Here is a 13,383-nt window from a genome sequence, read left to right as displayed (position 1 = left end):
ACTGTAAACTCTCCTTCCAGACTCACATCAAACATCTCCAATCCAAAGTTAAATCTAGAATTGGCTTCCTATTCCGCAACAAAGCATCCTTCACTCATGCTGCCAAACATACCCTTGTAAAACTGACCATCCTACCAATCCTCGACTTCGGTGATGTCATTTACAAAATAGCCTCCAAAACCCTACTCAATAAATTGGATGCAGTCTATCACAGTGCCATCCGTTTTGTCACCAAAGCCCCATATACTACCCACCACTGCGACCTGTACACTCTCGTTGGCTGGCCCTCGCTTCATACTCGTCGCCAAACCCACTGGCTCCAGGTCATCTACAAGACCCTGCTAGGTAAAGTCCCCCCTTATCTCAGCTCGCTGGTCACCATAGCAGCACCTACCTGTAGCACGCGCTCCAGCAGGTATATCTCTCTGGTCACCCCCAAAACCAATTATTCCTTTGGCCGCCTCTCCTTCCAGTTCTCTGCTGCCAATGACTGGAACGAACTACAAAAATCTCTGAAACTGGAAACACTTATCTCCCTCACTAGCTTTAAGCACCAGCTGTCAGAGCAGCTCATAGATTACTGCACCTGTACATAGCCCATCTATAATTTAGCCCAAACAACTACCTCTTTACCTACTGTATTTATTTATTTATTTTGCTCCTTTGCACCCCATTATTTCTATCTCTACTTTACACTTTCTTCCACTGCAAACCAACCATTCCAGTGTTTTTTTTACTTGCTATATTGTATTTACTTCGCCACCTTGGCCTTTTTTATATTTTTATTTATTTATATATATATTTTGTTTGCCTTCACCTCCCTTATCTCACCTCACTTGCTCACATTGTATATAGACTTATTTTTCACTGTATTATTGACTGTATGTTTGTTTTACTCCATGTGTAACTATGTGTTGTTGTATGTGTCGAACTGCTTTGCTTTATCTTGGCCAGGTCGCAATTGTAAATGAGAACGTGTTCTCAATTTGCCTACCTGGTTAAATAAAGGTGAAATAAAATAAATAAATACATTTTCAAGCCTGTTCAAGTCTGAGATAGATGAAAAGAGCAGCCAAAGAAACAGATCTGTTGAAGCATCCAATTGGAAAGGATGGGAGGGTTGGAGGAGGAGCACAGCTGGATGACTACATTAGGTAAGTGTTTACTATCAACGCCTGTTCTCTGTAGACAACTGTATTAGTGTTGATAGACGTGCATTTATGCAATGTCTTTCAACTCAAACACTACAATTCCTGATCTCATGTGATTATTCACCTCAGGTTGAGTGGGCTTTCGGATGTTTTTTTTCCTGAAACAGATTGTGGCATATGAGGTCACTTTATCTGTTGAAGCATCAATAGAAAGGATGAAAGGGAGGGAGGCAGCAAGAGGAAAACACAGAAGAGCAGATGAGGTAAGTGCTTGGGCTTGTGATGAGAGGATAGGGGCTCCAGAACTGGGGTTCATGATTGAAAATTCTCAGACAAATGTATTACTGTGAATCCCATTCGTTCAATGACTGTTTGATTCATTCCTGACGGGATAATTGTTTTACAGGAGCACTCTATGTTCTGCTTCCATGTGGATTGACAGCATTGCTTTCATGAGCTGCTGGAGGACACCATGGAGGAAGAGGGAGAGGGTCTATGATAGGCAGTTTGCCATGGCCCTAAATGGGCTTTTGGATGTTAATTCTTCCTGCTTTATATCATACAACTTTACAATAAAAATGAATTGCAAGCATCAGCCTTTTCTGTTTGATTGTGATCAGTGCAGTAGTAGTAAGATTGGTGTAAACCTAATTAATATTCTGGCCTTCTAGGCAGAGTTCCTCTGTCCAGTGTCTGTGTTCTTTTGCCAAGTGTCTGTGTTCTTTTGCCCATCTTAATCTTTTTATTGGCCATTCAGATATGGCTTTTTTTTTGCAACTCTGCCTAGAATGCCAGCACCCCGGAGTCACCACTTCACTGTTGACGTCGAGACTGGTGTTTTTGCGAGTACTATTTAATGAAGCTGCCAGTTGAGGGATCTATTTCTAAAACTAGACACTCTAATGTACTCTTGCTCAGCTGTGCACCGGGGCCTCCCACTCTTTCTATTCTGGTTATTGCCAGTTTGCACTGTTCTGTGGAATAGTACACAGCGTTGTACGAGATCTTCAGTTTCTTGGCAATTTCTTGCACGGAATAGCCTTAATTTCTCAGAACAAGAATAGACTGACGAGTTTCAGAATAAAGTACTTTGCTTCTGGCCATTTTGAGCCTGTAATCAAACCCACAAATGCTGATGCTCCAGATACCCAACCAGTCTAAAGGCCAGTTTTATTGCTTCTTTAATCAGAACAGTTTTCAGCTGTGCTAACGTAATTACAAAAGGGTTTTCTAATGATCAATTAGCCTTTTAAAATGATACATTTGGATTAGCTAACAATGTGCCATTGGAACGCAGAAGTTATGGTTGCTGATAATGGGCCTCTGTACAACTATGTACAGTTGAAGTCGGAAGTTTACATACACTTAGGTTGGAGTCATTTAAACTCATTTTTTTCAACCACTCCACAAATTTCTTGTTAACAAACTATAGTTTTGGCAAGTCGGTTAGGACATCTACTTTGTGCATGACACAAGTCATTTTTCCAACAATTGTTTACAAACGGATTATTTCACAATTCCAGTGGGTCAGGAGTTTACCTACACTAAGTTGACTGTGCCTTTAATAAACAGCTTGAATAATTCCAGAAAATGATGTCATAGCTTTAGAAGCTTCTGATAAGCTAATTGACATCATTTTAGTCAATTGGAGGTGTACCTGTGGATATATTTCAAGGCCTACCTTGAAACTCAGTGCATCTTTGCTTGACATCATGGGAAAATCAAAAGAAATCAGCCAAGACTTCAGAAAAAAATTGTGGGCCTCCACAAGTCTGGTTCATCCTTGGGAGTAATTTCTAAACACCTGAAGGTACCACGTTCATCTGTACAAGCAATAGTATGCAAATACAAACACCATGGGACCACGCAGCCGTCATACCGCTCAGGAAGGAGACGCGTTCTGTCTTCTAGAGATGAGCGTACTTTGGTGCAAAAAGTGAAAATCAATCCCAGAACAACAGCAAAGGACCATGTGAAAATGCTGGAGGAAACATGTACAAAGTATCTATATCCACAGTAAAACGAGTCCTATCTCAACATAACCTGAAAGGCTGCTCAGAAAGGAAGAAGCCACTGCTCCAAAACCGCCATAAAAAAGCCAGACTATGGTTTGCAACTGCACATGGGGACAAAGACTGTACTTTTTAAAGAAATGTCTTCTGCTCTGATGAAACAAAAATAAAACTGTTTGGCCATAATGACCATCATTATGTTTGGAGGAAAAAGGGGGAGGCTTACAAGCCAAAGAACACCATCCCAACCGTGAAGCACGGGGGTTGCAGCATCATGTTGTGGGGGTGCTTTGCTGCAGGAGGGACTGGTGAACTTCACAAAATAGATGGTTGCATGAGTGAGGAAAAGTACGTGGATATATTGAAGCAACATCTCAACACATCAGTCAGGAAGTTAAAGCTTGGTCGCAAATGGGTCTTCCAAATGGACAATGACCACGAGCATACTTCCAAAGTTGTGGCAAAATGGCTTAAGGACTACAAAGTCAAGGTATTGGAGTGGCCATCACAAAGCCCTGACTTCAATCCTAAAGAAAATTTGTGTGCAGAACTGAAAAAGCATGTGCGAGCAAGTAGGCCTACAAACCTGACTCAGTTACAGTTCTGTCAGGAGGAATGGGCCAAAATTCATCCAATTTATTGTGGGAAGCTTGTGGAAGGCTACCCAAAATGTTTGACTCAAGTTAAATAATTTAAAGGCAATGCTACCAAATACTAATTGAGTATATGTAAACTTCTGACCCACTGGGAACATGAAGAAATAAAAACTGAAATTAATCTTGATTATTCTGACATTTCACATTCTTAAAATATAGTGATCCTAACTGACCTAAGACAGGGAATTTTTACTAGGATTAAATGTCAGGAATTGTTTAAAACTGAATTTAAATGTATTTGGCTAAGGTGTATGTAAACTTCCGACATCAACTGTAGATAATCTACTAAAAATCTGCCTTTTCCAGCTACAATAGTTTACATTATCTACACTCTGATGAAGTTGATATTTTAATGGACAAAAAGGCTTTCAAAAACAAGGACATTTCTAAGTGACCACAAACTTTTGCTGTCTAAGTCCTGTGTTACAGCATCATCGTTTAAATAATTTGTTGCCTAGCTAGTCAGCCAAGTTCTATACCTTAATCACCATTAATTTAAGTCGTCTCTCCTTCTATGCTAGATCTACTTCATCTCTGATCCCACCTTGGGATGTATGATGAGCATAGCTGAGAAGGTCCATTATAGAATGAAATAGAACACTGCAAGAAACATCACACTGACTGGATTCTTTTCAGTCTAGGTCATTTTATTTATTTCCAAGACAAGTGCAGTGGAATAGGCCTAATTCAAGGCAGCAAGAGCACACAGGACAAATTAAACTACTGCCTGCTGCTGAACACACGTATAATACATCAGAAAGCTTTAAGGGACTAGTTCAACTTATTCATTGTTGAGAAGTTAAAATGTCAGTGCCATTTGTGTTGGAATCTTCAGTCGACAGCAGCGGTGTTGAAATCTTCAAATGGTGTAATAAATGCTAAACTGTGCATTGTTATTCTGTGAAAGACAGGACATGAACATGGTTAGAATACAGCATGAGAATGACTGCATTTACAAAGGCAGCCCAACTCTGATATTTTTCCTGTCTCTGTGTGTGCATGTCTTTACCACATTGATAGAGTTTGTTAAGGCGTGTTATGTCCAGGGGGCTCAGGTGATTTCTCTGTCCAATCTGGACTCCACTCTTCTTGGAGCCAATAGTGGGGTTCCGGTTTGATGAGAAGTAGTATCTGCCAGGAGAAACCCAACAATGGGGGATTAGAGGACTTGCTACTTTAACAAGGACTGCGTCACAATGCCACCCCATTCCCAATATAGTGCACATAGTTTGACCAGAGCCCAGGTAAAAAATAGTGACCTAAATAGGGATCCACTTGGTAAGCACCGGGAAATGTTACTGGAGCTGGATACTGTACAGAGGCCCAGTAAAACTAATATGTACTTATTGCTAGCAGTTTAAAAACAAGGTGAGTAAAATTAGGACTTTAGTGGGAATAAGGAGGAGAGGAGTGTGACTGACGTTCCGTAGTGCATTATGGAGTCGTAGTCATAGGGCAGGTCCTGAGTGTCTCCTTTCTTCACCACAAAGTTCTTTGCTTTTCCTGGAAGACAGAGTTACAAGAGGTAGATTGTGTGACTGGTGGATGCTACACAATTCAAGGCATGAATATTGCATCTTACCTAATGAACCCCATAGCAGGTGGTAACATAAAACAGCCTACAAGTTCAAGAGCTTACATGTTACCCCATTACGGGCAGTAACTGTAGATGACAAGGTAGCGTTATCCATGTCAGGGGAATTTAGCGAAACAAGGTCCAGCATTCACGTCAGGGGAACAAAGCAGGGGTGAAACTTAGGTGCAAATCAATACGATATGTGGCTCTGTTCACGCCAGGGACAATGAGTTGACCTCAGTTAAACTCCACATAATAGCATTTCCATGTGTTGCACTCGCATTCAGTAGTCTATGAATTACATAAGTCTGCACAGTATTGGCATCAAACACAAGAACACTCATGGTTCCTGATGTGAGATTCTCTGGTGTTTACAGAACTGGTGCTGTGAGATTAGGATATCAGGACCTGCTTAGACAAAGCAATTTTAACAGTAAAGCAAAGGGTCACAATGTATGGGGCCATTAATGGCTCCAGTATTTCCGTTATATTAAGTACATGAATGGAACGTTAAGGCATAAATGTATGTAAGCCTGTATTCTTATTTTAAACTAATGTCGTTCTGTCCTTGTGCTGTACTGTCTATTAAATGTTATATAGCGTTTCATGTTGTGTGGACCCCAGGAAGAGTAGCTGCTGCTTAGGCAGTACCTAATAAAATACTAAATGTCAATAGTTATTCTATACGGTCTTCACTCCAGACCACAAAAAGCTGAATCTGGTATGTTAGTGTTGGGCTGGTACAAAAGCTTACACACTGCAGCGCTCCATGGGATAAATTGACCAGCCCAGCCCCTGATCCACAAGCAATGCCCGTGAGGTGGTGTAGTATGTTTGTTGGTGCGAGTTACCTGGGACCACATTGTCCCACTGTATGGTGACGTATTGGTCACGGTCAGGCCGTGTGTGTTCGTGGTGCAGGCCCAGGGCATGCATCAGCTCATGACACAGGTTCCCCACATTGCAGGCTCTACCGAAGTACAGAGGCTGGGCCCCACCCTGAAGTCCTACATACGAAGCACAGCTAGAGTTAAGTGAAGAATGAGAAAAAGGTGAGAGAAGGGGGAGGAGAGAAATGAAGGAAAAATAGGGGATGACGGGAAGAGGGGAAAAAATAGCAGATTGAACAGAGGAAAAGGAAGGAGAGGTTGTGAGTTAACTGTAAACTGCTGGGAAGGAGAGAATGTGTTAATGTGCCCACTTTGGACTCACCCTGTCCCAGAGATGAACTCGATGTAGTTAATCTCATTGGTGTATTCGTGGAAGCGGATACACGTCTGGTCTGAAATGAGCTTGAACGCTGCTAGTATGGTTCTCTTTCTGTCCACTGTGTGGATCAGAGACAATCTACCATTAGACGGTGCATACCATTCCCACCAGCGGTGTAAAGTACTTAAGTAGTTTCGGGTATCTGTGCTTTTACTTCACTACATTCCTAAAGAAAATAATGTACTTTTTACTCCATACATTTCACCTGACACCCAAAAGTACTTGTTACATTTTGAATGCTTAGCAGTACAGGAAAATGGTCCAATTCACACACTTAAGAAAACACATGGTCATCCCTTCTGTCTCTGATCTGGCAGACTCACAAAACACAAGTGCATCTTTTGTAAATTATGTCTGAGTGTTGAGTATGCCCCCGGCTATCCACTCATTTTAAAACAAGAAAATGATGCCGCCTGCTTTGCTTAATAGAAGGAATTTGAAACTTAAGTATATTTAGAACCAAATACTTTTACTCAAGTAGTATTTTACTGGGTGACTTACTTGAGTAACGTTTTTTTAAGGTATCTATACTTTTACTCAAGTACGACAATTGGGTACTTTTCCCACCACTGATTCCCACTGTATTAAAAAACATCTAGTGTTACAGTGTTCATCTCTCCTACTGTATTCGACACTGACCGAGATCATCGTTGATCTTGTAGGGGATAGAAGTGACGCCTTCTTTCTCTGGCCAAAGTGACTTCACAGCTAATCGGTCTTCCTGTAGGACAAATCAACACCTCGTCTTAAATCCAGATTTCGGTAGAGTATAGGCCTCAGATATTAATTCATTCAATTATTTCTGCGTTTCCAGAAATTATTTCTTAAAATTATGAATTAGAAACCTTTTCAGTGTCAACTTAAATGACTAAAACCAGATTACCTATATAGAAAAGGTAACGGAGCAATATACACAGTGTACAAAACATAAGGAACACCTGCTCTTTCCATGACAGACTGACCAAGTGAAGGCTTTGATCCTTATTGAAGCCACCTGTTAAATCCACTTCAAATCAGTGTATATGAAGGGTAGGACCAGGTTAAAAGGAGGCTTGTTAAGCCTTGAGACATGGATCGTGTATCTGTGCCATTCAGAGGGTGAATGGGAAAGACAAAAACATTTAAGTACGTTTGAACAGGGTATGGTAGTAGGTGCTAGATTCATCAATTTGAGTGTCAAGGACTGCAACGTTGCTGGGTTTTTCACACTCAGTTTTCCGTGTGTCAAGGATGGACCACCACCCAAAGGACATCCGGCCAACGGCAGGCCAATGATCGAAAACGGGTCATTTATGTTAGAGGACAAAGGAGGCTGACACGAATTGTGCCGAGCAATAGTTAGTCAACTGACAGTCAAGTATAACATTGATGCCCAAAGACCCATAAAATATTTCACAACTTATAGTACATTTTTACATTTTAGTCATTTAGCAGACGCTCTTATCCAGAGCGACTTACAGTAGAGTGCATACATTTTATTACATTTTTTACATACTGAGACAAGGATATCCCTACCGGCCAAACCCTCCCTAACCCGGACGACGCTATGCCAATTGTGCGTCGCCCCACGGACCTCCCGGTTGCGGCCGGCTGCGACAGAGCCTGGGCGTGAACCCAGAGACTCTGGTGGCGCAGCTAGCACTGCGATGCAGTGCCCTAGACCACTGCGCCACCCGGGAGGTCTGTACCTTGACACGAATGGGGTATGACACCCAAAACCTTACAGAATTCCACCAAGAAACTGTGGTTGCAGTGAGCTAAGAAACACTGGTGATTTGGAAAAACGTTGTCTGGTCTGATGAACACCGGTTCTTGACGTTTCACGCTGATGGGATGACTAGGGTATGGAGAAACCCACGGGTACATGCATCTATCATGCCACTTGTCAACATTGCAGGCTGGTGAGTGGTGGTGGTGTCTTGCTGTGGGGTGCATTTTCATGGCACAAATTGGGCCCCATGATTTAAGTGGAGCAAAGTTTGAATGGCACAGGATATCTCAACAGCATTGAAAAGCTGGTGCATCCCTTCATAGCAGCAGAGTATCCATCTACAAATATAATTTTTTTCAGCATGATAATGCACCATCTCCGAAGGCTAGGATTGTCTAGGAACGGTTCCATGAACATGACAGTGAATTTAGCTTACTGCAGTGGCCTGACCAGTCACCAGATCTCAATCCAATTAAGCATCTGTGGGATGAGATGGAACAAGTCATTTCAGAGTAGAGATCCACTACCAGCCAACTTGGCAGAACAGTGGGAAGCATTGGCGAAATCATGGGAACAGCATTCCTGTGGAACACTTGACACCTTGTAGAGTCCATGCCCCGACAAATAGAGGCTGTTCTAAGGGCAAAAGGGGGTGCATCTCAATATTAGGAATGTGTTCCTAGTGTTTTGTACACTCAGAATATATTTTTTATAAGATGTGATAACTAATATTCACCTAAATAAATTCTAAAAAACACATTCTGGGAGAATCTAAAATGGCATGAATGGGGGCCCCATTGATTTTATAATGATTGAGTCACTCAGAGCATAAGAACAAGCAATATGCCTTGGGAAAATGTGTTTACACTGGCCTACACATAGTACCCCTTAATGTCAAAGTGGAATTATTTTTCAATTTGAACACTAATTATAAATGAAAAGCTAAAACATCTTGAGTCAATAAATATTCAACCCTTCGTTATGGCAAGCCTAAATAAGTTCAGGAGGAAAAGTGTGCTGAACAAGTCAACTATGTGCATTGACTTACTGTGCAATAGTTTCCAGCATGATTTTTGAATGACTACCTCATAACTGTACCCCACGCATACCATTATCTTTAAGGTCCCTCAGTCGAGTAGTGAATTACAAACTTACCCGTAGAGTAAATTCAAATGTAATTTTAGTCAACATTCTGTCTTGAACGATTGTCCAGTCATTAGTTTCAGGCTGTGTATACCAGAAGTTGGTATCACAGTTTGATTGATTCATCATCCTAAAACACAGTAACAGGACCTAGGCAATAGGGATCATAGACTCACCGAAATCATAATGTCTCCCTCCACAATAGCAATGTCGAACTGTAAGTCCTCTGTAACAGAGACAGAGGGTCTGAAACAACCACACTGACATGACATGTACTGGTTACAAGTCACTACCTCCAGTGCCATTAATAAAGTCCAAACCTCATGATAGAGGTCCAGGATAGTGCACTTCATCTAATGAATGTGTTACCTTCTCTGGTTTCAGCCATTTTAACCCAGTCATTTTGTCTGTAACGTGGCCCCATTGAGGCAGTAGAATCTAAAGGGAATTGTTAACATTAAACACATTTTGCAATATTTTATTTTTGATAGATAAGGCATGAACTCCAAGACAACCAATGGAATTGTTTCTTTAGGCCCACCACGCCAAAAGATTGACTTGAGAATCACAGTAGAGGCCTACCTGTGTCAGTGAAAGTCACATTTGTAGAATTGTTGATGGGGTTTGTAGAATTGTACACTGAAATACAGAAAGAAAATATTATAAAGAGGAACAGAACAACAGTTTTGCAGTGGGGCTGGCCTACATGAAATAACAATGGATTAGAGGCCTAGCTTTCAGCCTGTCACCTAACGAAATGACTGGTCCCCAATGCAGCCCTGCTTACCTGTGGCAGGGAAAGCAGAATTTGAAGTAGTAGCATTTGTGAAATTGGCGATGGGAACACTGCCCACTGAAATACACATGGGTAACATAATACATGTTACATAATAACATGATGCACCAATTAGCGTCCTCAGTGAGACTGGCCTGGCCTACCTCAAATGGACAACAGTCAAAAATAGGATATCACGAAAACAAAATGACTGGTCCTACCTTGGACAAACCAGATGAGAATCAGAAACCAAACCATGTTGCAACAACGATTGTCCCCCAAGATTTGGGAGAAAACAACCAAAGAAACAGCACAAACAAATGTGTGCAATAGCTCTCCTTCCAGTCAAATAGTGGGCAGGGCAGCAATCACAAAAGAACAGGTGCATTCTCCTTCTTCTCCTTCTTCTTCTTCGGTGAGGTTTAAAGACGGTTGGCATCCAATATGTTGCATTATCGCCCTCTACTGAACTATAGTATGAATCCATTACCTTTGTGATACAACATGGGAAAGGGGAAACGTGAAAAATTTAATGACTCTACTAACTAACCCTACACTCATTAAAACCCATCACCTTATTCCACTACTTTAACCCTGTCTTATCCTACCCCAGGCCAACGACCCGAGAGGGCGAGACACTACTACTCAACACACCCTGTAACAATTCTGAAATCGAATCTCGTACCCCCAAGTACATCTCTGCAGCTGCCACCACAACATCTATTTTCTATGACTTACGTGTCATCTCTGCGGTACAGCTGATAACAATTGCTATGAATGCTAAGCCAACCTCACTGAAACATATATCACTCATTGGCCTATCCCTCTGTTCTGGCAAAGATCTACTATTCACAGGGATCCTCTCAGAATCCCTCACACTTGATCCACCCTCCACTACCTTCTACACTTCCTCTGCATACAACACCTTCTACCCCTTCCATTTCACCTCCAGAACTCAAACTGGTGTCCGGCTGTTAGTGGAATTAAATAATTCCTCTAATGTACTCATTAATTAAATTCAATCTGTCTATTTATAAGAATTTGTAAGATACTTATTAACATAAAATAGACAGGATACAGTCTTATCAAAATTAGATAATAGTGTTTATTCTCGGAGCACGCTGCCATTTGATCATAAACACAGGTTTATATACAAGATATGACGTCATAGGTTACAGAATTAAGTCTCATTGTCCTGACAAATAGAAAACAGGTTCAAAAGTTCATTCCAACTTCACAGGGCACTCACATGACACATATATAATCATTTATCCTGAAGGCTCACTATAATTTATTACCACTTTAGCAGACAACTCAAGATAATGGAAGACCTAAAAAGTTTATCTAAACACCTCAGGGCTAAGTTGGGTCAGTTCAACCATAGTTTAACGACCCTTTCTGCTTATTTTATGACCCACAACACAAATCTCTTTTCACCAGGCATGCAGAGTTCAATTTGTTATAGTTTTATCTAAAGCTAGAATTTGTTTTAACTATTTATTAACAAAATTCCTAACACCGGCCCACTCTGTTATAACTTGATACCAATCTTCCTCGACATACCCTCTCCCTTGCCATTTCTATCTTCAACAGATACAAACCCATCCTCTGCCTCCCTCAGTCTTTTCAACCTCCTCTCTCTTTCCCTCCAATCCTCCTCCCTTAACCAATTACCTGACTCCTTCTGAAAATATTCAAGCCTCCTTGAAGGACTTGCTAAGCCCTGTACTCCCTCCACTTCAAACTCCTGTGTCACCAGAACAGATGCAGGTGTGACCACTTGTTGTTAAGTATTCAACCTCAACAACAGATTGTGCAGTATAGACAGTGTTAAGGTGCATCCATAGTATATAGTGAACAGTACTGTGCATAATGTAGCAGATGCAGGAACACCCTGAAATGTGGGCTGCAGTTGTACATTATTGACAGACAGACACATCAACCTCAGATAAAGCATCTGAGACAACAAAACAGCGCTCCTCTGTCTTAGTATGTGTAGGCCATGTATCTGATGCCGTCTGGTCAAAAAGAGTATGGCATGTCATACAGCCACAGTTGTAGAGCGGTCAGACTTTCTGGATGTTTAGTTCAGTCCTACGTGTTCTCCGGCCCATCTCTGATATCTTGTTGTGGATCTTGGCTATGATGGTGGGCTCCCCAATGACAGAAAATAAATATCTGCTGTGGGAATCAGTGTAGACAGTGTTAGTGTTCATGTATAGTGCAGTATAGACAGTGGTCATGTGCATCCATAATATAGAGTAGTGAACAGTTCTGTCAGTAATGTAGCATAGAGCCCATGTCGTAAGTCCAAGGTGTTCCCAGAGTGGTATACCAAGAAGCAAGCTAGATCTACTCAGGGTCTATTAAATCTAGCCAGTTTCAGTTAGCTTCACATTCCAGCTCAGGCTTCATCCGTACTACGATGGTGGATTTTGCTCGTCCACCTTCCTTAAAAGGCTGTCACATGCTTCCCAGTCGAAACAGTTTAAACTTATACATTTTGTGAAGTTTTTGTTCATTTTGGTGTTCGGTAGGTTTTTTTCAGCTGTTCGCGTACACCAATTGTTTTGTTGAGGCAAGTCGAAGTTTGGTAGTCGAAGTCTACACCCCTTCATCAGTGATTGGTTTACAGTAGGGGTGGGAACTATGGACCGGATTCTTCAATGAAGTCTTTGCGATCATTCACTTGAGAAGTACTGCACTAAACTGATGTGTAAAGAAATGTAGATTTCTTATTGTATCTATTTTGAGGAAGTGTTTCTGGCTATATTGTTACTACGGTGGCTCAAGAGAGACAAACAGTAATATTGCTTCTTTCTTCTAGTTTCTCAAGCGAAGGTCTTTAGGTAGTGCGAGCACAGAAGTTTGCATCACCTAGCTGAGTTCTGCTAGGAGCAAACTGAACCTATGTATGGGGACGCCTTTACTCTAGAAAAGGTATTGCAAATTTCATCAGGCTATGGTGTAAAATAGTCAAAATTAGAGCCATCTTATGGGCAAAAGTGTCATATTTGACCTATTGTTAACGTCTTTGATGTGCTTATCAATGCACAAGCCCCTTTTTCCCCCACTCCTATTGATCTGATT

General features: G+C 41.4%; 1 protein-coding gene across 1 annotated transcript; it reads right to left on the bottom strand.

The window, feature by feature from the left end:
* Positions 1–4,712: 4,712 nt before the first annotated feature.
* On the bottom strand, positions 4,713–10,551 carry LOC120037842 (high choriolytic enzyme 1-like). Its single transcript, XM_038983813.1, has 10 exons — positions 10,515–10,551; positions 10,306–10,371; positions 10,101–10,157; positions 9,695–9,744; positions 7,304–7,385; positions 6,608–6,722; positions 6,247–6,419; positions 5,241–5,322; positions 4,829–4,950; positions 4,713–4,717 (listed from the first exon to the last, which is right to left on the bottom strand). Exons 1-10 carry the CDS (start codon positions 10,549–10,551, stop codon positions 4,713–4,715), a joined length of 789 nt encoding a protein of 262 aa, XP_038839741.1.
* Between the last annotated feature and the right edge of the window lie 2,832 nt (positions 10,552–13,383).

The sequence above is a fragment of the Salvelinus namaycush genome, unplaced genomic scaffold (genome assembly GCF_016432855.1).
Source record: "Salvelinus namaycush isolate Seneca unplaced genomic scaffold, SaNama_1.0 Scaffold1917, whole genome shotgun sequence".
NCBI classification, from domain to species: domain Eukaryota; kingdom Metazoa; phylum Chordata; class Actinopteri; order Salmoniformes; family Salmonidae; genus Salvelinus; species Salvelinus namaycush.
This window is presented reverse-complemented; position numbering and strand designations above follow the sequence as displayed.

Bases quoted from the DNA above. Each gene is read 5' to 3' on its own strand.
- LOC120037842 (XM_038983813.1), bottom strand. From the start codon at position 10,551: ATGGTTTGGTTTCTGATTCTCATCTGGTTTGTCCAAG. The intron at 10,372-10,514 runs GTAGGACCAGTC...TGTGTATTTCAG, and splicing joins TCTCATCTGGTTTGTCCAAG to TGGGCAGTGTTCCCATCGCC. The intron at 10,158-10,305 runs GTAAGCAGGGCT...TCTGTATTTCAG, and splicing joins TTCTGCTTTCCCTGCCACAG to TGTACAATTCTACAAACCCC.